This window comes from Girardinichthys multiradiatus, chromosome 13 (genome assembly GCF_021462225.1).
Source record: "Girardinichthys multiradiatus isolate DD_20200921_A chromosome 13, DD_fGirMul_XY1, whole genome shotgun sequence".
Classification (NCBI taxonomy): Eukaryota; Metazoa; Chordata; class Actinopteri; order Cyprinodontiformes; family Goodeidae; genus Girardinichthys; species Girardinichthys multiradiatus.
Genome location: NC_061806.1, coordinates 21,327,132 through 21,350,954, shown reverse-complemented (window position 1 = coordinate 21,350,954; position 23,823 = coordinate 21,327,132). Strand labels below are relative to the sequence as shown.

Below are 23,823 nucleotides of genomic sequence, written 5' to 3'. Positions count from 1 at the left end.
TTGTGGAGAAACCTTATATACACAAGCGCGCTCACATATACCCACAGGTGTTTGGATTCTCCTCTCACTTTTCACTTTTTGCCCCACCTCTCTCCCTTCCCTTCTCTTTTTCTGTTTACGCCTCAATTTCCATTGCATTTGAAAAAAATGCCAAAGTAATTTCTGATAAAGTTTTTTTTTATATATATATATATACATCAAGCGGATCATTATAGCACAGCTCTAATGCTTCACTTGTGAAAGTATTTTTGTTGAGTGCTACTCTGCCGGACAGGATCCATAAAAAAAAAGAAAAAAGAAAGGAGGTCCAATAAAGTACTAAATATGCATTTTTTCGGATTCAACTTTGTTTCCCCTTCTTAATCTGAAAAAAACAAGCTGTGCCATTGAATATGACATTTAATTTAATTAAGGAATTTTCAGCTGTTGACAAACAATTCCACGTTGTTTCTTGGACCTTTTTAAGTACAGGGGAGGCCGCATCATGTTGTGTGGGTGTTTTGCTGTAAGTTGCACTTCACATAGTATATAGCAGTACGAGGAAAGTGGCAATATTGAAGCCACATCTCAAGACATCAGCCAGGAAGTTAAAGCTTGGGGTAAAATGGGTCTTCCAAATGGACAATGACACCTAGCATACCGCCAAATTAGTTATAAAGATGATTAAGGACAGCAAAGTCAGTGTTTTGGAGTGACAATCCCAAAACCCTGACCTCAGTCCCATAGTAAATTTGTGGGCATAGAAGAAAAGGTGTGTATGAGCAAGGAGACCTACAAACAAGTCTTATTTGCAGCAGTTCTGTCAGAAGTAATGGGCCAAATTTCCAGAAAACTATTGTATGAAGCTTGTGGAAGGAGACCCAAAATCTCTGACCCACGTCAGACAGTTTAAAGAGCAATAATACCAAATACCACAAAAATATATGTAAATTTACTGACTTAGAAGAATGTAATAAAAGTGTGCTCTTTCATTCTTGCATTTAGCAAATAGAAATAACTTCTGGTTCCAACTATATGTAGATTATAAAGAATCATATCAAGTGTAGGATTTCAGAGGCCATGTGATCATTTGCAAGCTATACTGGAGACTTCCAGAAAAACAGACCCTCAAAATACAACAGACCTATATAAGCTCTACATCCACAGAACACAATCAACATGACGAAGACAGAGAGGTTCCCTTTAAACAGCATTTACAGCAGCTCTGTTACACATTAGCAATAAGGCTGTGTTTAAGCAAATGAATCTCTCAGCTTTTTTCTTGAGAATATTGAAATCGAGGGAAGAACACTTCACAGTTTAAATTAACTTTAAGAAATAGATAAACAGATGATTTTCTGAAACCTGTTCAGAAAGTTATGAGATATTATAAATGATTAATAGTAAATCTTCTCTCCTAACATGAGTTAGCACCTCCAGTTACCATGGGTCTCTTGGCTGCTGCTCTGATTAATGCGCCCCTTACCTGGCCTGGACATTCTTGTCTTGGTAGGTCTGCAGGTGTGCCATGCTCTTTTAGGATAATAGATTGAACACTACTCTGTGAGATGTTCAAAGCTTGGGATATTGGTTTAAAATGTTACTGTACCTTAAAGTTCACATGTTTATCCCTGACCTACCTGCAGTGTTCCTGGGTCTTGACGATGTTGTTTGTTTACCAATGTTCTTTCACAAACCTCACAAAAAATCTTCTGTGAATGAATCACATCAAGGTGTTACTGAATAGGTGACATCTAAAGGCAAACCTGACTGCACTGGATTTAATTTAGGGGTATCAGAGTAGGTCTGTGGTTGTAACATGACAAAAATGATAAATTTCCAATGGGTATGAATCATTTGCGAGCACCTGCAGCAAAATATAGCATGAGAATAGTTGGAGAAATTGTGTTTAATCATAAAAGTCATCTTTAAAAATAGTAATTCCAGCATTATCTGCTTATTGGCCAAGTTTCAATTAGCGCTTCATTTGCTTGGCTCTTCACAGCATTAATTAGAGGAGTCCTTAATTTGGCACAAACGTGTTCATTGGGTTTACCTTATTTTAATTAATTTGAGTTTTTTGAATTCATTTAAAATTTGCATAGCACCATGAAGAACTATTATAATCTTGCATTTAATGACTACAAATAGCACCTTGTGGTTAACAGGTAACAGCTTAACTCTGTCCAGACTCGTAAAATAAAAAGGCAAAACCTCAGTGGAATTTTTTTTTAGGTTTTTTAAAAACCTTGACAGTGATGCTGTGATGGAAAAATGTGTTTTGTCTCATGAATTGAACTTTGATTTCCATAATCTTATGACTGTGAATTTATGGTTATGCTTGTGAGACTCTGGGTGAGACTCTGCTCTGCAACTGCAGAGGATAAAGATAAACAAAAAGTCAGTTCTCATAATACCTGGACTTCCAAGAAGCTAGTTTTCACTGTTGGTCTTGTAAATATTTAGGATTTCTGCTGTACTTGGTATAAAAGCATTGTACTGTATAAGTCAGAGCAAACACTCCAACACAGTGGGTACCTTGCAAGTTTACTTTAATAAACCTAACTGATTGATTCTTACCATAACAGTGCTTGAAAAATGTTTTTCCCCACATTAATTGGGACAAGTTATTCTCCTCTGTTTTTGCCTTTTTTGTCAAACTAAAATGTTTCAGATCATTAAACAAATGTTGACATCAGACAAAGATAATCTAAGTAAACTGTAAAAAACAGTTTTGAAAAGATAATTTTATTTTAGGGAAAATAGCTATGCAAACCAACCTGATATTTGAAAAATAAAATTGCTCTCTTAGCTAAACCATGAATTAACATCAAGAAATCACCAAAGTAGAACCTGTCTCACGGGATAAGGTAAGCAAAATGATCTCTAGCAGAAAAACAATTATCTCCTAAACTCAAGTATTTCAAATGAGCACATGATAAATGAAAATCATTTAAATCTATCAGTCTGGAAAGGGTGACAAACCCATTTCTAAGACTTTGGGACTCCAGCATACCACAGTGGAGAAAACATCAAACAGGGGCGAACACTCCCAGTTGACCAAAATTACTCCCTTTCTACTTGTTAGAAAAGACCCCAGAATACAGTCTAAAACACTACAGGCCTCAGCTGGCTCCGTTAAGGTCAGTCTCCAACATTCAACAAGACAGAGATTGGGCAAAATGGCCTCCATGGGAGAGTTCCTGTCAGATTCACCTAAAAACATCTTGATGATCCCCAAAAACCACATTCTGTAGAAAGGTGAGATAAAAATGAAACTTTTCAAAATGTTTGCGTGCTGTCACAACTGATCTGGGGTAAAACTAATAGAGCACTTTAGAAAAAGCACACCACACCAGCAGATAACATACAGGTCCTTCTCAAAAAATTTGCATATTGTGATAAAGTTCATTATTTTCCATAATGTCATGATGAAAATTTAACATTCATATATTTTAGATTCATTGCACACTAACTGAAATATTTCAGGTCTTTCATTGTCTTAATACGGATGATTTTGGCATACAGCTCATGAAAACCCAAAATTCCTATCTCACAAAACTAGCATATCATTAAAAGGGTCTCTAAACGAGCTATGAACCTAATCATCTGAATCAACGAGTTAACTCTAAACACCTGCAAAAGATTCCTGAGGCCTTTAAAACTCCCAGCCTGGTTCATCACTCAAAACCCCAATCATGGGTAAGACTGCCGACCTGACTGCTGTCCAGAAGGCCACTATTGACACCCTCAAGCAAGAGGGTAAGACACAGAAAGAAATTTCTGAACAAATAGGCTGTTCCCAGAGTGCTGTATCAAGGCACCTCAGTGGGAAGTCTGTAGGAAGGAAAAAGTGTGGCAGAAAACGCTGCACAACGAGAAGAGGTGACCGGACCCTGAGGAAGATTGTGGAGAAGGGCCGATTCCAGACCTTGGGGGACCTGCGGAAGCAGTGGACTGAGTCTGGAGTAGAAACATCCAGAGCCACCGTGCACAGGCGTGTGCAGGAAATGGGCTACAGGTGCTGCATTCCCCAGACCTGGGCTACAGAGAAGCAGCACTGGACTGTTGCTCAGTGGTCCAAAGTACTTTTTTCAGATGAAAGCAAATTCTGCATGTCATTCAGAAATCAAGGTGCCAGAGTCTGGAGGAAGACTGGGGAGAAGGAAATGCCAAAATGCCAAAGTCCAGTGTCAAGTACCCACAGTCAGTGATAGTCTGGGGTGCCGTGTCAGCTGCTGGTGTTGGTCCACTGTGTTTTATCAAGGGCAGGGTCAATGCAGCTAGCTATCAGGAGATTTTGGAGCACTTCATGCTTCCATCTGCTGAAAAGCTTTATGGAGATGAAGATTTCGTTTTTCAGCACAACCTGGCACCTGCTCACAGTGCCAAAACCACTGGTAAATGGTTTACTGACCATGGTATCACTGTGCTCAATTGGCCTGCCAACTCTCCTGACCTGAACCCCATAGAGAATCTGTGGGATATTGTGAAGAGAACGTTGAGAGACTCAAGACCCAACACTCTGGATGAGCTAAAGGCTGCTATCGAAGCATCCTGGGCCTCCATAAGACCTCAGCAGTGCCACAGGCTGATTGCCTCCATGCCACGCCGCATTGAAGCAGTCATTTCTGCAAAAGGATTCCCGACCAAGTATTGAGTACATAACTGTACATGATTATTTGAAGGTTGACGTTTTTTGTATTAAAAACACTTTTCTTTTATCGGTCGGATGAAATATGCTAATTTTGTGAGATAGGAATTTTGGGTTTTCATGAGCTGTATGCCAAAATCATCCGTATTAAGACAATAAAAGACCTGAAATATTTCAGTTAGTGTGCAATGAATCTAAAATATATGAATGTTAAATTTTCATCATTACATTATGGAAAATAATGAACTTTATCACAATATGCTAATATAAGGACCTGTAGTGGTGGTATTGTAATGATCTGGAACAACCTTGTTGCTTTAGGACCCAGAAAACTTGCCATTATTGATGTAACCATGAGTACTGCTCTATCCCAAAAAACCTGAAGATAAATATCCAGCCATGAGTTTGAGATCTTAGATCAGGTGCACTTGGGTTGTGCAGCAGGACAATGACCCAAAGCAATCCAGCAAATCCACCTCTGAATGGCTCAAGGCCCAGTCTTAAATCTCGCTGACATACTGTGGCAAGACCTTAAACAGGCTGTTGATAGTTGAAAAATGTCTCCACAGGACACGTTAAACACTCCTTCTCGCAAACAGTAGATGGCGATTTTTGATGCACTTGCCCCCCAAGGTTTAGAAGGCAAATACTTTTTCCAGATAGGGCTAGGTTAGTTTGGAGAGCTTTATCTTAAATAAACAGCTTCCTGTATCAGGTTATTTTTTCTGATACTGAAATTTGCATGATGATCCGAAACATTTAAGTTCAACAAAACAAATCAAAAAAAGAAGAAATCTGTTAGGGGGCAAAGTTTTATCAAGGCAATGTATATTTACACATAAGAATAATTATGAAAGTATTTATGTTAATATCTGTGGAGCATTTTCTCATATTATGACATCAACACAAATATTTTCATTTTGCTTTACACTTCATACCAACCTGTCTCTACATAACACCTGAAGTATCACTACAGTTCTAAGCTGGGTAACTAAAGATTACAGTACCCAATTCTGTTTGAGAACAGATCATCATGGTCATAATCTCCTTTTCTGTTCATCTGTTGTTTAGCAGGAAACTTGTGGTGCTGTTGGTTTTTTTGTCCCCCTTCAGGGAAGTTCATCTTTGACCATGTGAATAACAAAAACAAATCAACACTTCATTTAACCATGCTAAATTTAGCCAAAATGTTTGTTTTTTTCTCACCTGGACTTTCTGGTGTTGACAGCTTCCGTCCCCATAATGACCAGGTGCGATCTCGGGAAACAGCCAACAGGAACTTTGCGTTGGGTGAAAAGGCCATCTGGGTCACTGTAAGGGCGTGATATGGCAACGCCTGCAGCTGACGCCACGTGGCTGTACTCCACAGCAGCACAGCTGCATGCTCAGCTTTAGATGCCTAAGTAAGAGCAGAGGACGTCGTTTTATATTCAGCATCTCAGTGCACACAGTTCACACCCTCAGGTGTAGTGATGTGTCTTTTTCAAGAAAGCCTGCTTTTTATACCAGCTCATTTCTTCAAGAGGGTTTGATATATTTTTTTTGGTTTTATTATAGCAATAATTTTACCATCAGTTAATTTGCATAAGGTCGAATATTAGCAGTGGTGCTAATATTTGCATAAAGCCAGGATCGAACCATCTGGTTACACGGAGGTGAGGGCTATTGTAGAAGAAAAACATGGAACATGGAATTTTTTCATTAAATCTTCGAATAAAATTACATTATTAAATTTAGTGGTATACTGGTGTTTGCATTCTACCGTACATGTGTATATGCACGTTATATATTAAAATTTGGCCAAATTACTGAAGACAGACCAGTCACAAGCCAACATTCTACTGCAACATGCACTTACTGCGCTTGTATATGATGCATTCACTGAACGGAAAAAGATTGGGCTCTTTGACTGGTTGGCCACGAGTCTGATTTCTCTTAGAATTTCTACTTTAAATTCTGTTTTTTACAATTTTATTGTAGAACCTATTTAAAATGTTACATTCTCATTCAACATCATTACTAATGTTGTTCTTTGAGCTTTAATTCTTATACTGTGTATATATTGTTTAATATATCTTAATAAACATTGTACGTTGCTATAATGCCCCTACAGGATTATTAAACAATCCATCTATCGGTATATACACTGCTCAAAAGAATAAAGGGAACACTCAAACAACACAACCTAGATCTGAATGAATGAAATATTATCATTGAATTCTTTGTTCTGTACAAAAATCCTCAATGGAAATCAAATTTATTAACCAATGGAGGCCTAGATTTGTAGTCACACACAAAATTAAAGTGGAAAAACACACTACAGGTTGATCCAACTTTGATGTAATGTCCTTAAAACAAGATAAAATGAGGTTCAGTATTATGTTTGGCCTCCACGTGCCTGTATGACCTCTCTACAACACCTGGACATGCTCCTGATGAGACGGCGGATGGTCTCCTGAGGGATCTCCTCCCAGACCTGGACTAAAGCATCCACCAACTCCTGGACAGTCTGTGGTGCAACGTGACGTTGGTGGATGGAGCGAGACATGATGTCCCAGATGTGCTCAATCGGATTCAGGTCTGGGGAACGGGCGGGCCAGTCCATAGCTTCAATGTCTTCATCTTGCAGGAACTTCTGACACACTCCAGCCACATGAGGTCTAGCATTGTCCTGCATTAGGAGGAACCCAGGGCCAACCGCACCAGCATATGGTCTCACAAAGGGTCTGAAGGTCTCATCTCAGTACCTAATGGCAGTCAGGCTACCTCTGGCAACCACATGGAGGGCTGTACGGCCCTCCAAAGAAATGCCACCCCACACCATTACTGACCCACTGCCAAATCGGTCATGTTGAAGGATGTTGCAGGCAGCAGATCGCTCTCCACGGTGTCTCCAGACTCTTTCACGTCTGTCACATGTGCTCAGTGTGAACCTGCTTTCATCTGTGTAGAGCACAGGGCGTCAGAGGCGAATTTGCCAATCCTGGTGTTCTCTGGAAAATGCCAAGCGTCCTGCACGGTGTTGGACTGTGAGCACAACCCCCATTTGTGGACGTCAGGCCCTCATACCATCCTCATGGAGTCGGTTTCTAACCGTTTGTGCAGACACATGCACATTTGTGGCCTGCTGGGGGTCATTTTGCAGGGCTCTGGCAGTGCTCCTCCTGTTCCTCCTTGCACAAAGGTCGAGGTAGCGGTCCTGCTGCTGGGTTGTTGCCCTCCTACGGCCTCCTCCACATCTCATGGTGTACTGGCCTGTCTACTGGTAGTGCCTCCAGGCTCTGGACACTATGCTGACAGACACAGCAAACCTTCTTGCCACAGCTCGCATTGATGTGCCATCCTGGATGAGCTGCACTACCTGAGCCACTTGTGTGGGTTGTAGAGTCCGTCTCATGCTACCATGAGTGTGAAAGCACCACCAACATTCAAAAGTGACCAAAACATCAGCCAGAAAGCATAGGTACTGAGAAGTGGTCTGTGGTCTCCACCTGCAGAACCACTCCTTTATTGAGTGTCTTGCTAATCGCCAAAGATTTCCCCCTGTTGTCTATTCCATTTGAACAACAGGATGTGAAATTGATTGTCAATCAGTGTTGCTTCCTAAGTGGACAGTTTGATTTCACAGAAGTTTCATTTACTTGGGAGTTATATTGTGTTGTTTAGGTGTTCCCTTTATTTTTTTGAGCAGTGTACTATTAAGACTATTAGTACTGTCTATTAGTATTAGGAGCATCATTCCAAACACTTTGTGAAGTGCCTTGAGATGACATGTGTTGTGAATTGGCGCTATATAAATAAAACTGAATTGAATTAATAATTGTATTTGAAAGTTTAGGAGCCACAAGAGCCAGGCTGTTTAGGTGAGCTGTAATGATCCAGAAAACGTCAGAGTTGTAATTTCAGTCACTGCTTAGAATGTGTTTGCTTTGTGGGTTGTACAATTTTCTCTTCTAGTTTTTCTGTGAATACTTTCTTTGCTCTTGTTTTTCACTCCAAATCTGCCCTGACCTTGACCTGCAAAGTAATTTGGGATTTAAACTTAGATTTGAATATTGTTTAATTGGTAGTTGTGAGTTGAATAGTGTTGGATAAAAGCACAGCCCACTGAGAAAGTTAAAACAAAGTAACATATGGAGTGTGAAAATAGCTAGCAGTGTTTCAGAGGTAAAACAAAAGATATAAGTAAGAACATTTTTCAGAATGCAGAAGAGGGATTTATGGCAGTGGCAGTCAGAAAACATATATCTGATGGTTACCACATGTGGTGCACATCTTTGTGTTTCTCCACAGAACCAAGGTCAGGACACAGCATGTCCTACTGTGCTTGATCTGTTTCACAGTCTGAAATGAAGCATGTGTGCCATAAAGGAACATTTCCTCTCCGATAATGCCGTCATGCACGGGAGATTCATCTAATCCAAAATGTGAACCAGTTCGTTTCCACAACACTGACCTTGCATGCGGATGCAACCAACGTCCTGGTGCTGTCAGAGGCGAGGCAGAACATCTCAAATCCATGACCATACCTGAAGACAGAGACGGGCAATCATTCTCAGATCATTCTTTAACGGCTTTGACTTGTTCTAAACTCCAGCTTTAAAACTCCAAGCACCATCAGTTCAAAAATGGTAAATGATTATGGTGTACAATAAATAAAAAAATAGATCTGTGATGACCAGGTCTTTCTTCTGACCCATTACAAATGGAGCAGCCAGTCACTCAAAGCCTAATCGTTTTTAGCTCGCCATCACCTGGTCATTTCAAAATGCCAACAAACAAAAATCACAGTCTGCAGCTCAGTAGACAAAAATCTCTCTCTACCAGGAAGCTTTCTAAAAACGACAGTAATTTGGCCACGATGGTGAGAGCCTTATTTATGCCACAAAAATAATGTGGCCACTTACTCATTTTAATGTTTCTATAATGCACTAAATGATTCAAGAGGTGCAGCCAAATGGAGGCAGAAAAAAATGCTTTTCAAAACAGAGGATGTCCACATCTTGCATAAAAGGCTGTGCCATATGTCATGTTTATGGCAGATTGACTAGTAAATGGATTTAGCATTGGCAACAAATGGAGGCAATATATTTAGCCTAGAGAGGAGGCTCATGGGTGGCAGAAAGTTGGATTCTGATTGGAGGGGACAACAATGAAGAGCTTCTAGAAATCAATCATTTATACCATAAGTGATTTGAGCAAAACAAAGAGAAAAGTCCCTTGCCTTGCTTAAGAGCTACATCAGACCGCTTTAGGCTCCCATGTAAGGTGTTGAAAAGTTTTATTTTTATTTATTTATTTTTTAACAGACATATTTTCTTAACTGTTTTTGTTTACCACAATACAGACATCCTCGAAACAAAAAAAAGATCACATACAGATTCACTCAAGAAACTGTGTTGATTCTTTTCATATTTATGGGCCAAATCCACACTGATGATCCGCAAAACAGACGCTAGCAAAAACTACTCCCAGTGCATATGTCAGAGATGGACAATATCGCACTGGTTCTGATACAACGTGATACAAATGAGCCATGCCACAGTTACAGCAATTCTGACTGATGATGCTTTCAAACTCAGCTCAGATAATATAGTTGGGATTTTAAATTTTACTGTTGGACAAATTTTTCCAGCAACAGTTTCTTGAGAACATAAAGAAATGCTACTTATATGTTCCAAAATACAATTGGTTAGAATATTTGTTGACTGTTTAGCCATACAGTTACACTACCGTAAGCAATGCGTTAGCAAAGCAGTCTAATTGAGAACCAGCTACTGGATGGCAGAGCAGCACGCACGGACCATGGGGTGCTTGAAGATTTATATCATCAACAGGACACTTACATCCTTCATAGAGAGTTCATAGTACTTACAAGGACTGAGACAGGCCCTAAGAAGGTAGCTGAATGGTAAAAGTCCAAGCCATCTATGCCGATTCGCTGCCTGTATTCCGTTTAGTGGGCTTTAGAACCACCACCCAGGATGGAGCAGCAAAGATCCTGGTAAACATGATGAAGATGGCTCCCAACGAAGATCTATCAAATAAATAGCTCAGGAAGCAAGAAACCCAATGTGCAACAGAAGGACCAGGAGGAACCATCTGGAAAGGCAAGCCACTGCTTGGTGCGTGCCACCGACAGTTTGAAGATGTGGCTGATCAACAAGTCCTATCATTGGCTAGAGCGGGATGGACAATAAGACAATACAGATGGCCCTAATCATGGTAACACAGGTAGGGCTGAACAGAAACAGGGTCTACCACACCTGAGAGGACCCAAGATGCTGGCTGTGCAAAGACGGCCCTGAAACAGTGCTAGGATTCTGAGGGACTTCCAGATCCAGCCTGATAAAGAGGTGAAGGTAACCGACTGGACATTATGGTGGAGGACAAAGCAGTAAGGTGAAAATCAATCAAGGGGTACGGTTACTTTGGCAAGGCACTGTGACTCCAGAATTATGAAAGCTCATTTGAAATAATAGCAGCTTTACTTAAATTAAAATCTAAAACTAAAAGTCAGTAAAAAGTAAAGTACAATCAACTGTAAAATAATACTTCGAAAAGTGCAAAAAAACATGTCATTTCTGGGATCATTTACCAGCAGGTACAAAACACAGAAAATAAAGTTGATACGTACAGTTTCTGGACCTCGGGCCACAGTGTGTTCTGGAGAAGATCATCCTCTGGGGGTGGCTCTGTTAATCCACACAACCACAAACAAAAAAATAAAAAAATGAAACATAAAAAATGAAAATTAACGCAGCTCAAAATCCTTAAAAGAGAAACACCACTGGCAAGGCCCTTAAAACTGGGTTGTTCTAATTTTTAAATAAAAATCTGGATTATCCTGAAATGAATATATTTCCCTTCTTTCCCTATTACTGTTGATGACTGATAGACTGGACCCTAAGAATCTATGAGAATGTGAGAGGAGCATAATCTAAAGTGAAAAGAAACGGCTTGAGTACCATAAAGACAGTATTGAGAGGAAGATTGAAGTAAAAGCTACATGCCACACTGAGGACACAACAACCCCCTAAAGACAAAGTTTCTTCATATTCACAGTTTTCATTTGGCTCAAATTAATCTGTTTAGTTCTTAAGTTTTCAAGGGGATGGACTAAAGGCAAGAGTCAATCCTCCCCCTCAGTAACAGATTCTGCACAAGCACAGCTTGCCGTAGAGTTTAATGGAATAGAAAACTAAGCTCCTTGCCCTATTAGTTATTGTTACTGGTCATCAGCTCGTCGTATAAGCCTAATTATTCATCACTCTTCCTGCCCGCAGAAGCCAATCTAACAAGAGAAAACACATTGTTAACAGCAGTTGGCACACTTTGTTGATCCTCCACCGCCCGGGGTTATCGATACTTAAGTTTGCGGTCCCATAAGCTTGGCTTCTAATTAGCATTGCAGATTTAGTAGCGGCTTCACTCATGCTGATGACAGCCCTCCACAGCCTCCAGCCCAGGAGGTTTAAAATGCTTCGTTGTTTGGCCATTCAAAGCAATCTTATCTAAAGCATCAATTTAATGTGTTTTCCCACCAAGAAGAAAAACAAAAAATCAGTAATTAAATTTGTGAGAAGGTATTTTTGCTTGATGATAACATATATTTTTTTTCCCCCAGAAAGTATTTAGTTTAGCTCCCTTTACCGTCTCCTGTCCTCCAAAAAGAGAAGAACTCCCTTTCAAACCTGCAAGGTTTATCACATTTTGAAAGTAAGTATGAGCCTGTGCAGCTTTACAGTACCAGTCAGGCTGAGCGGGTGGAAATACGACTCCTGGTATTGGTCAGATATACTGCTGAACTGCTCCTCTTCTTTGGCAGCTTTGGGGACAAGGTCGCCTGTAAATTCACATTAACGGAATGAAAACACCTGACAAACCTTTCTAAACTAGATTGGGCACAGCTGTTTCCAACTACATGGTTAAAGTTAAATTGATTTTTTCAAATGAAAAGTGATTATCAGATAAAACCTGGCCCCAGTAGGAGCAATATAACACTTAACTGCTGTGCTGGGAAAGTATTTTACCTTGAAATACAGCCTTGTTGGAAAGACCCAAGGCAGGTGTGCTAGCTCCTTCTGGAAGGCTAGCCGAGCCCTGGGAAAAAGCAGACAGGTGGAGGAGGAGACACATTTACAGAACATCTAGACTGTGTGGTCTCCATCTATAGCACCATATCAAATGTACTTACACCCCTTTAACGTTTTCACATTTTTTCACATTACAACCATGAACTTCAATGTATATAATTGGGATTTTATGTGAAAGTCACACTAGCACACAATTATGAAGTGGAAGGAAACCAAAAGATGTTCTTTTTTTTATTTTTTTTATTTACCAATACAAATCTGAAAGTGTAGTGGTTTATTTGTATTCAGTCCCTTAATCTGATACCCCCAAATAAAATCCAGGGCAACCATTGCATTTAGAAATCAGTTAACCAGTAAACTACGTCCACGTGTGTGCAATTTATTCACAGTATAAATCCAGCTGTTCTGTGAAGGCCTCAGATGTTTGTGAACAAGCAGCATCATGAAGACCAAGGAACACAGCAGACAGGTCAGGCAGAAGGTTATGGAGAACCTTAAAGCAGATTTAGCATAGAAGAATGTATATGTAAAATGACAAGCTAGGCTAGGAGAGCATTTATCAAAGAAGCAGCCCTTGGTAACTCTAAAGGAGCTGTAGAGATCCACAGCTCTACTGGAAGAATATGTCCCCAGGAGAAGAATTAGTCCTGAACTCCTGAAATCTGGCCTATATGTTGGACTTGAAAAAAATGCTTTTCTTCAGCAGTAATGGTTGGAGGTGATGGGACAACATATGGTGCTAAATACAGAACATTCCTAAAACAAATTCTATTAGAGGCTGTGAGAGACTTGAAACTGGGGTCGAGCTTCACCTTCTAGCAAGACAACAACCCCAAAACATACAGCCGGAGCTACATTGAGAACGGTTACATCAAAGTATATTCATGTGGTCAAACTCCAGACCTACATCCAACTGAGAATCTGGGCCAAGACTTAAAAATTGATGTTCACAGATTATTTCCATTAATTTGACTGAGTCTGAGCTATTTTGCAATGAAGAATGGAAATTACTTCCAGTATCTAGGTCTGCATAGCTGGTGAACTCAAATAGACTTGCATTTGTAACAGCAGCAAAACGTGATTCTAAAAAGCACTAAATCAAAAGGGTGAAACCATGTATCACATCACTTCACAACTATGCCCTATACTTTGTGTTAATCTATCATATAAATTCCCAGTGAAATACATGAGGTTTGTGGTTGTAACACAACAAAATGTGAAAATGTTCAGCGGATGTGAGTCTTTTTTCAAGGCAGTGTATTCCTAGGATTGAGGACACTCACACTGGACTGAAGCAGCTTTTCTTTCGAAATCCCTGAGATGTTAGCAAAGTTCTCCACAAAATTACGAGGCGCTTGAAACACTCTGAGGACCTTCTCATCGGCCCCAGACACAAACTGAAACCTCCCGACCATGGCCAGACACTGCAAGTCGTATCCGTGGATCTGTGGCCGGGAGATTTCATGCCAGGTTGCCTGCAGGGGTAAAACACAGACAAAAAACTTTACATAAAAATCCAGATCTGTTTATGTGGTTTACAAGAAAGTGTCAGACAATTTAAAAAAACTTTTTATGTTTGGGACTTGGTTGTTTAACCCATAATGCCAAAATAGATCAAAATCTTTTCTTCGTGGGAGAAGTTTGCTACAATCTATATTAGCTTTGTTCTCGCATTATTTTTAAATGTACATTGCACAGTTAAATAAATAACGCTAATACTTTATTGTCCCAAGTTTCTACAGGTGTAATTTGGTTGTTTTTTCAACTTCAACTTCAACTACAGACTACGGTTCTAACCAAGGTTCTTTTGTGGGTATTTTTCTTATATAAGCTTATTTAAAATGACAAAAAGATTTTCATATCAGGACATAATAATAATAAGAAAAACATCTGGCTTATTTAAAGTTTCTAATATAAGACGGAAAATGAAAATAAAAATTATTTTTAAAACCATGCACAGCATCAAAAGCTCATACTACGTAATCTAGAAGAGAGACTTCTTAAAAAAAAAAGAAAAGAAGCACATCGGGGCCATAAACGTGAGGAAAACTTACTCCTGAAGCTTATATAAACTTTCTACAAGATACAAACGCTCAACAATTTAGAAAATGTTTAAATGTTTTTTCCCCCTTCTTTGGCTGGTAACAAACCTTGTTAAACTGGATGACATGTTATGATGTTGTTCTGGGCTTAAGGCAAACAGATAACCAAACATGATGCCATGAAAAGGAAGACCTGTTAGTGGGATGGTGACATAGTTAAAGATAAATGACTTATGAACTGGTTAAATCATGGTACAACAGGCTAAGTTAAAATACTTCTACTTTAATTTACTGTTTGCTGTACATTCTAGAATAACATCTGAGCTACTTTTCACCTCCGTATTTAGGTTAAGAGCAAACCTAAAATAATTAATACATTTTTTTTTTTTTTTTATTGGTTTATTTTTTTTTTATCTTTTTTTGAGAAGTTTGTCGGTTATCTTGATTTTAGTTTTTTACATTTTATTAAAGAGGACTTTGGTCCAACTTCTTTGTTTTTAAATACTTTTTATATGTACATTTGCATTAAATATTAACTGTAGCTAATATGTAACAAGCAACATCAAATAATGCAAATAATGGGTCTTTTTCTACAGTTTTCTACAGGCATGGGCATTTTTTACTTTGGTGGTATGGCGTGTTTTTATGCTATTTTACCTGTTTGCTGTCTTGCATCCTCCATGTAGTGAACAACCTGCTGGTCTGGTCTGAGCCCACGCTAAGGATAAACTGCCCTTCTGGATCCCAACTCAGGTCTTGGACAGCATTAAAGTGACCTGATATCACAACTCCAGGTTTCCACTCTCCCTGCATACAGATACATCAAGATATAAAAGCCATATTTAGTCTTCTTTGTCCAGCTCCTAAACCCTCATTTCTGATCACACTATCAACCATTAGGAAGCAGCGGCAAAGAAGCAGTTTTCCTTTGAAAAATCTTTTTTAGTTTTCATGAACTTTAAATTTAGTGTTCATCTGGGTCCAAATAAACCCAGTTATGTCTGTATTAAACCTCCTCTCCTTGTCAGTGATGATTGATGATGATACACACTGACTCGGTCAGAATGAGTAGCAGACAGAGACATGGTGTATTCTCATCATTGTTGGTGTAGCAGAGTAGAAATATGAAAGTGCTTGTCAATATATTCTGACTTCAAAACTGTTATTATTTGAAAGGTTTGAGACTACCTTTTAAAAAAGGTTTTTTTATGGAAGGTGGAAAAAAGCATTTTAACATTTTAAACCTTGAAAACTGTGATGTGAGAACCAACTTTGATCCCTGGATTGGGTCCATAAAATGTCCATTTTCTTCTATTTGATTTTTCACCATATAGTTTAAAATATAGTTTAATATAGTATAAAAAAATGGCACAAATTTAAATAGGCTTTTTCCCCCCATAATATGCACAAGAAAGTGGAAAAGATGATATTAGGTCAAAGCCCCATAAAAATTATATTGTCACACAAACTGGTTCAGGTTTTCACCATGAAAGCTAAAGGCAGCATACTGACTTCTAACCCCACATATCTGTCTTTCATTTCAATGAGGCATGAAGATATGTGATTTTAAGCAAATAATATCCCAGCTTGCTCTTCAACACATTTGATACAGTAGCCATTGTGATGTGATCTCCGGCTAAAATCAGGCTTTAACAATTATCTTGGACATGTCAAAACTTCTGCCATAACACAATAATTTTACTTCCTGTCATCCAATACAGATGCTCAGTCAGCGCTGATGAAGGTTTACGCTGCACTTAAAATAAATACAATATCCTACCATTAATTCCATCCAAGCAGACCTTTGTGAATGTTATATTGTACACATTAATATTACAGTGACGGTTGTAATTTGGCAAATTGGGCAACTCTACAAATAAACGTTTCATAAATGAACTACTGGTTATGAAACTAGTCTGATCTATTTTTGTTTTGTTTTTGTACCTTTTAAGATTTTGTTTTCAAAAAGCAGCATCAGAGTAACTTTACAAGATTGAATTTTATAGTTAAATCATTTAAACAGTCATGATTGTCACCTCTTTATCCTGATCCTTGCACCAAAGGTGCAGCGCTCCATGGAAAGCATGTGCCAAAATCATTGAGCCATCCGGACTCATCTGGCAGCCATAGAAGCCCAGAGTGTTTCCACCTACTTCCCCAACGCGCACCTAGTTTTAAACAGAAATAAAATACTGATTAAACCACATTATAAACATTTATAAAACACAACTTCAGGTGGTGAAGACCATTTAGTTTCTGGGTCAGAGTCGTCACGTTACAGAAGATTCAATGAATGTTTGTTAAAGAGGAGAAAAAGTGACACACTTTATTACATCACCTTTTTCAAAGCATTTATTTATGCAATCTTTAACAACCGCTCTTACCCAACGTACAGTAAAGCACCATGGCAGGTTAATTTGTTTACCCGACCTTTTAAACAATATCTATAGAAAACAAGGGATAAGAATAAAGTAAAGCTTCAAAAACATGATTTCAGTCTATCTTAAAGTCTCATTAACAAACAGAATTCATAACAGAAGTGAAGAGGGGAATTAAAAAGGGGGCAAATAAGATTAAGATGACAAATTAGATGAGAAATTATACAAAATGGAACTCATTAGCCTTGAATAAACCCAGTGTTTTCGGCCAAACAAAAATAGATTTGTCTAGTAAATATGAAAGCAATTTAACCACAGCATAATACATGAAACTAATCATGAAAAATGTCACAGCTTGAGAACCCTGTCGATAAAGTGGATTTGGATGAGAGTGTCTGACCGCAGTGTCGTCCTCAGAAAGACAATACAAACGCTCCATCTTGGCTGAACTTCCGCTAAAAAACTAGTTCACAAGTTATCACAGCACTTACGGTGAGAACGACACCAGAACATAAGAAAAGACTATTTTAGGATTCTCACCACCTCTCCAATTACAGGCACCATGCTTTTGTTCATACTGAAAGTTATGCAACCAGTTTTATGGATTTAAATGACAACCTCAGGCAGCAAGCATTTTTGGATTTATGCAGAGACAACAGATACACTGACAAATTGAATTGAACATTTTCCAAAAATGACACCTTTGAAGATAATTAGCTGAGCCTATTTTAAACTTCCTGAACCTCTGTAAAGAAGAAAAGGGTAAAATTGGGATACTTGGGGAGGATGAGAGCAAAATGGTAAGGATGGAATTACAAGGACACCTGTTAAGAGAACTGCAACAATGAGTGGCATCTTGGGGTCACAACAAGGCTGAATCCCATTTCCTAGGATTAGCCTTACCCCTAGCCCAACACCCTCACCCTTACACTTAATTCAAGTAGTGGGTAAATATCCCACTGAATAAAGGGACAATACTTCAAGACACTGAAAAATCATCACTAATCTCTAACCCTGTTCACATCTCTCATTAACATGCAGCATGAGTGATCTGATCTTGTCTGGACAGTGCTAAATACACATGAGTGCACTCAAGCGAGGCGAGTTTTCCTTAGACTACCTTCAGAGGTAGCTGATAAACTTGTATCCGCATTAGTTTGTCGGTGTACATGCAATCTGTCCTGGGACATATTGAAAGACCAGCCCGAGCCTAATGTGACTCAATTCAAGAGGCGAGAGTTACCTGGATGACTCACCACTGCTGTTAGCTGATCTGAAGAGATTAAACTGCTTTGTGGAAAACTGTAAATATAGTTTAGGTAAAAAAAGATGTTCACACACAATACAAGATTTTATTCATCAGTGGATATCTGGATGATGGATGGCTAAATTAGTTTCTTTACGCATGTACATTATTTTTTTTAAAGTGTTCTTGGAGTTGACCAAAACTGCTGCAGTAACCTCATTATGAAAATACTCTTGCAATTACAAAAGCTCTCTGTATCTGATTTTAGCACCAGCTATAATTTGTGGATGTTATGCTTGTTCACTTAAATCTGGATCAACAGGGACATTTACTGATCCCGGGTCTGAACAGACCCTCTGATTCTAGTTATGTAAACATTTGTGACCCAATATTCCAGTAGGTGTCCTGCAAATAGTCATCACCTGCAGCAGATATGAGCATACATTTTATTTTTATGCCCATTAGTGAAAAAAAAACCAAACGTGTATCTAAAACATTTGAGTAGCAGTGTGTCATTAGCCTCATAGTATAATTGCCCAAGTCATATCTTGGTTTATATGACTTGGGCTATTATGTTAAGATAGGATACAGCCTAGGTCTATATAACAACAACTAGATGATCTCTACATGCCAGCTTGTTATTTGGAAGGCAAGCCAGGAAAATGTATTTTCTGTCCTACCATCACAAACATAAACGCAAAACTTGGACTGAGCTTTCTGGCATGAAATAGTCCTGGATCGTGTGGTGTGAAACAAAGGATAATTTTGTGAAAAGGCACCGCTGTTAATTATGATTGAGGGCATGTCATGCTGTGGGCCTGTTTCTCTTTCAAAGGCAGTGGGATCCTCATTTCAACTGAATTGCATTTTGAACTCTGCATTTAAAATCAATAAACAAAAAGGTTTCACCAGACACAAAACATGTAATGTGTGAGTCCGTTTCAGTGTTTTCAATATAGGTTTAGTAAAAGTAAGGGGTGAAATTCTCCATCTTATGAGCTCCAAACAAAGTCTGAGGTATGAAATCCTCAGATTTCTTTATTTCCAGGTGCTAAAATGTGACTATCTGTAACAGCTGAATTTTGCAATTATAATAATCAAATTAGGTTTCTTACTGAAAAGCCAGAACACAATATCAAATATCTCACAAAAAACATTCTAAATTTACTAATCTTGAATATGATCTGCATTCATTTTTCTATATTTTGTAAGATGCATTGCAATTACATTTCAATTCAAAATTATAGAATTAGATGAAATAAACATGAAACAATGTGGAAATCTGTTTAAATATTAACAATCAAGTATATCTTTTGCCAGGGCCACAAACACCTGGTTTGTCTCCCCCCCACAACAAAAGAGAAAATGTCTCATGGGAGGAACATAATGGGCACTATGAAAGGCTTGGTCTTTGACACCACTAGGCTGAATAGTTTGATCCATTAGGAATAAAACCAATAAAAACCTTTCTGGCCCTTAAACCTTAATGGCTACATTGAGCCCAAAGGACAGATTGATTTAGATTCAGAATTGGATCATCACCAGGGAATAGTGCACTATCCCTTTGTTGCATTCTGAACTTAAAAATAAATATGTAATAGCTACTCAATCTTTAAATATGTTGTGCTTTACATCATGAATGTTGGTCCAGATGAATTATGAGAGCTGTCTGATTTTTACTTGACCGACACAAACAGAAATAAACAAATTAGATGCAGAGAAGTGAGATCCTAAGTTGCACAAGCTTCGGTGACCTTCTAAATAATGCCTGTAAGGATGCCACAGCGGAACAAATGGCAGCTATAAAGGCATGTCTTTACTTTGAATGGCTTGATCCTCTAGTGAGAGAGATTAAAGAAGACACGAGGGGAGGAGAAGCAACCTGAGAGACGTAAATGGTGAGATTGAGAGGAGGAGATGCAACATTAAGCAGATTGATTTTAAAATTTGGCACACAAGAGCAGGGTATAAATCATGAAAAAAACAAAACACCCAGGCAAACGGTTGTCATCTGTCATGTTTATGAGGAGGAACAATGTGGATGCAGGGCCCGGACAGTGGTGACAATGAAGAGGAATGCAACAAGGACAGCAGAGATGTACTGTATATCTCTCCTGAAGAGAAAACTAAGAAGATGAATGTGAAATAGACTTAAACAAGCAGAAAAAAAAAACATGAAGTGTCCAGAGAAGGTCCTTAAATCTACCTTCAAGTTATTACATAGCCTAGCAGGAGTGACTTATTTCTAGGACAGATTTAAAAATATAAGGCTGTTGGCCATATTCTATAGTTCTAACAAAACAACAGAGCAAAGGAAATTTCTCCTAGTATAATTTTGTTTCAGTCTACCAAATGAACACATTTGTAGGAGGAAAACAAAATTAAGAATTTTTAAGATTTTTAGAACTTGACATCTATCAGTCTGGAAAGGGTTAACAATTTCTGGAGCTTTGAGACTCCAGACAGCTCACAAATGGACAAAACATGGAGCAGTGGTGAACCTTCCCAGGAGTAACTTTCCTACCAGTACTACTCTAAGAACATATTGATTACTTATCCAGGACGTCAAAATACCCAGAACATGTGGGCACACTGTGGGCCTCACTGGCCTCGGTTAAAGTGCCTGTGACATCGAATTCTTATGATAAATCCAATTACGTTTATGGAAAGGAAATATTTCTAAAATATTTTAAAAGTAAATTCATGGTAATAAATATGGTAATAAATTTCACTAAAAAAGGCACTTCAAGACTACTCCTTTGCCTCTTTTTTTTTTTATGTAAAAGGGGAATCCCGGCACGTAAACTGACTGGTGTTACAACGGCTGACAACGCAGACAGCAGCAAAGAATCTGACGTTTCTTTAGATATATTTCAGTCACTATCAGAGAGACGAAGCAGAGTCAAAAGAAGAAAGTCAGCTGTCATCAGATGGCAGAGTATAAGTGCTGTGACGTTCGGACGGCGGTCCAATTCGAGCCGAGTCTATTGATGCCAGAGCATAGCCGGACTCAATTTGCATGAATCATACCGAACCACCAGGAAACAGAACAAGCACTACATCCGGATTTTCAAAATAATTCACTGAAGACGGACTAGATTTTGCTATATCATAAATACACGCATATATTTATATGTACACGTGCATAAATTACCAGTTGTTTGCATTAGATCAATTACTTCAGTTACTGGCTATATACATCATCTAAGGTATTCTAAGCCGAGCAATTTAACATTAAATGCACCAAACTACGCAACAAATATAGCTTCACTGCACTCTGTGTACTCACCCACTGTAGAACAAAACACATGAAAATATCTGGATGCATAAAACTATAAGGGGAGCGGGTTTAACTGGTTTAACTTCCACACAATGACTTGTTTTGGACTTACTACCGCATTTATCACTGGCTTTTATTGCGGTCTACGTTTGGTACTCGGATGTCCTCCGGGCTTCGCGGCAGACCAGAACGGACCAGAACAGATACAGTGTAAATCCAGGGTTACAGTAAATACAGGTCCTTCTCAAAATATTAGCATATTGTGATAAAGTTCATTATTTTCCATAATGTCATGATGAAAATTTAACATTCATATATTTTAGATTCATTGCACACTAACTGAAATATTTCAGGTCTTTTATTGTCTTAATACAGATGATTGTGGCATACAGCTCATGAAAACCCAAAATTCCTATCTCACAAAATTAGCATATTTCATCCGACCAATAAAAGAAAAGTGTTTTTAATACAAAAAACGTCAACTTTCAAATAATCATGTACAGTTATGCACTCAATACTTGGTCGGGAATCCTTTGGCAGAAATGACTGCTTCAATGTGGCGTGGCATGGAGGCAATCAGCCTGTGGCACTGCTGAGGTCTTATGGAGGCCCAGGATGCTTCGATAGCGGCCTTTAGCTCATCCAGATTGTTGGGTCTTGAGTCTCTCAACGTTCTCTTTACAATATCCCACAGATTCTCTATGGGGTTCAGGTCAGGAGAGTTGGCAGGCCAATTGAGCACAGTGATACCATGGTCAGTAAACCATTTACCAGTGGTTTTGGCACTGTGAGCAGGGCCAGGTCGTGCTGAAAAATGAAATCTTCATCTCCATAAAGCTTTTCAGCAGATGGAAGCATGAAGTGCTCCAAAATCTCCTGATAGCTAGCTGCATTGACCCTGCCCTTGATAAAACACAGTGGACCAACACCAGCAGCTGACATGGCACCCCAGACCATCACTGACTGTGGGTACTTGACACTGGACTTCTGGCATTTTGGCATTTCCTTCTCCCCAGTCTTCCTCCAGACTCTGGCACCTTGATTTCCAAATGACATGCAGAATTTGCTTTCATCTGAAAAAAGTACTTTGGACCACTGAGAAACAGTCCAGTGCTGATTCTCTGTAGCCCAGGTCAGGCGCTTCTGCTGCTGTTTCTGGTTCAAAAGTGGCTTGACCTGGGGAATGCGGCACATGTAGCCCATTTCCTGCACACGCCTGTGCACGGTGGCTCTGGATGTTTCTACTCCAGACTCAGTCCACTGCTTCCACAGGTCCCCCAAGGTCTGGAATCGGCCCTTCTCCACAATCTTCCTCAGGGTCCGGTCACCTCTTCTTGTTGTGCAGCGTTTTCTGCCACACTTTTTCCTTCCCATAGACTTCCCACTGAGGTGCCTTGATACAGCACTCTGGGAACAGCCTATTCGTTCAGAAATTTCTTTCTGTGTCTTACCCTCTTGCTTGAGGGTGTCAATAGTGGCCTTCTGGACAGCAGTCAGGTCGGCAGTCTTACCCCATGATTGGGGTTTTGAGTGATGAACCAGGCTGGGAGTTTTAAAGGCCTCAGGAATCTTTTGCAGGTGTTTAGAGTTAACTCGTTGATTCAGATGATTAGGTTCATAGCTCGTTTAGAGACCCTTTTAATGATATGCTAATTTTGTGAGATAGGAATTTTGGGTTTTCATGAGCTGTATGCCAAAATCATCCGTATTAAGACAATAAAAGACCTGAAATATTTCAGTTAGTGTGCAATGAATCTAAAATATATGAATGTTAAATTTTCATCATGACATTATGGAAAATAATAAACTTTATCACAATATGCTAATATTTTGAGAAGGACCTGTATACGACACTAAGTGAAACAACCGGAGGCGAAGTGAGCAGCATGGAGCAGTAGCAGCAGACAAGGGATGATTCAAGATCTGAAGACACTACCTGGTGTCATTTTTTTTTTTTTTTTTTTTTACTTCATAGTAGAATCTTTTGAGAAACATTTATTTAAATATATCGCATGCACATGTAATTTATCTTATTAAAAAAATTATAGTTTCTGATTATTATTATTATCAATAAATCATTTCTGATGTGGAAGGAAAAAGTGTGGCAGAAAACGCTGCACAACGAGAAGAGGTGACCGGACCCTGAGG

The 23,823-nt window shown here is 38.9% G+C and overlaps 1 protein-coding gene across 1 annotated transcript in view; it reads right to left on the bottom strand.

Moving 5' to 3' along the window:
* elp2 (elongator acetyltransferase complex subunit 2) overlaps window positions 1–23,823 on the bottom strand; it is a 50,359-nt gene that overhangs the window by 5,458 nt on the left and 21,078 nt on the right. Inside the window, exons 11-18 of the mRNA XM_047384488.1 lie at window positions 16,808–16,939; window positions 15,429–15,578; window positions 14,013–14,204; window positions 12,667–12,736; window positions 12,384–12,479; window positions 11,271–11,328; window positions 9,090–9,162; window positions 5,840–6,032 (exon numbers count right to left, since the gene is read on the bottom strand). Coding sequence (XP_047240444.1) covers window positions 5,840–6,032; window positions 9,090–9,162; window positions 11,271–11,328; window positions 12,384–12,479; window positions 12,667–12,736; window positions 14,013–14,204; window positions 15,429–15,578; window positions 16,808–16,939 — 964 coding nt within the window. The remainder of the gene's footprint in view (window positions 1–5,839; window positions 6,033–9,089; window positions 9,163–11,270; window positions 11,329–12,383; window positions 12,480–12,666; window positions 12,737–14,012; window positions 14,205–15,428; window positions 15,579–16,807; window positions 16,940–23,823) is intronic.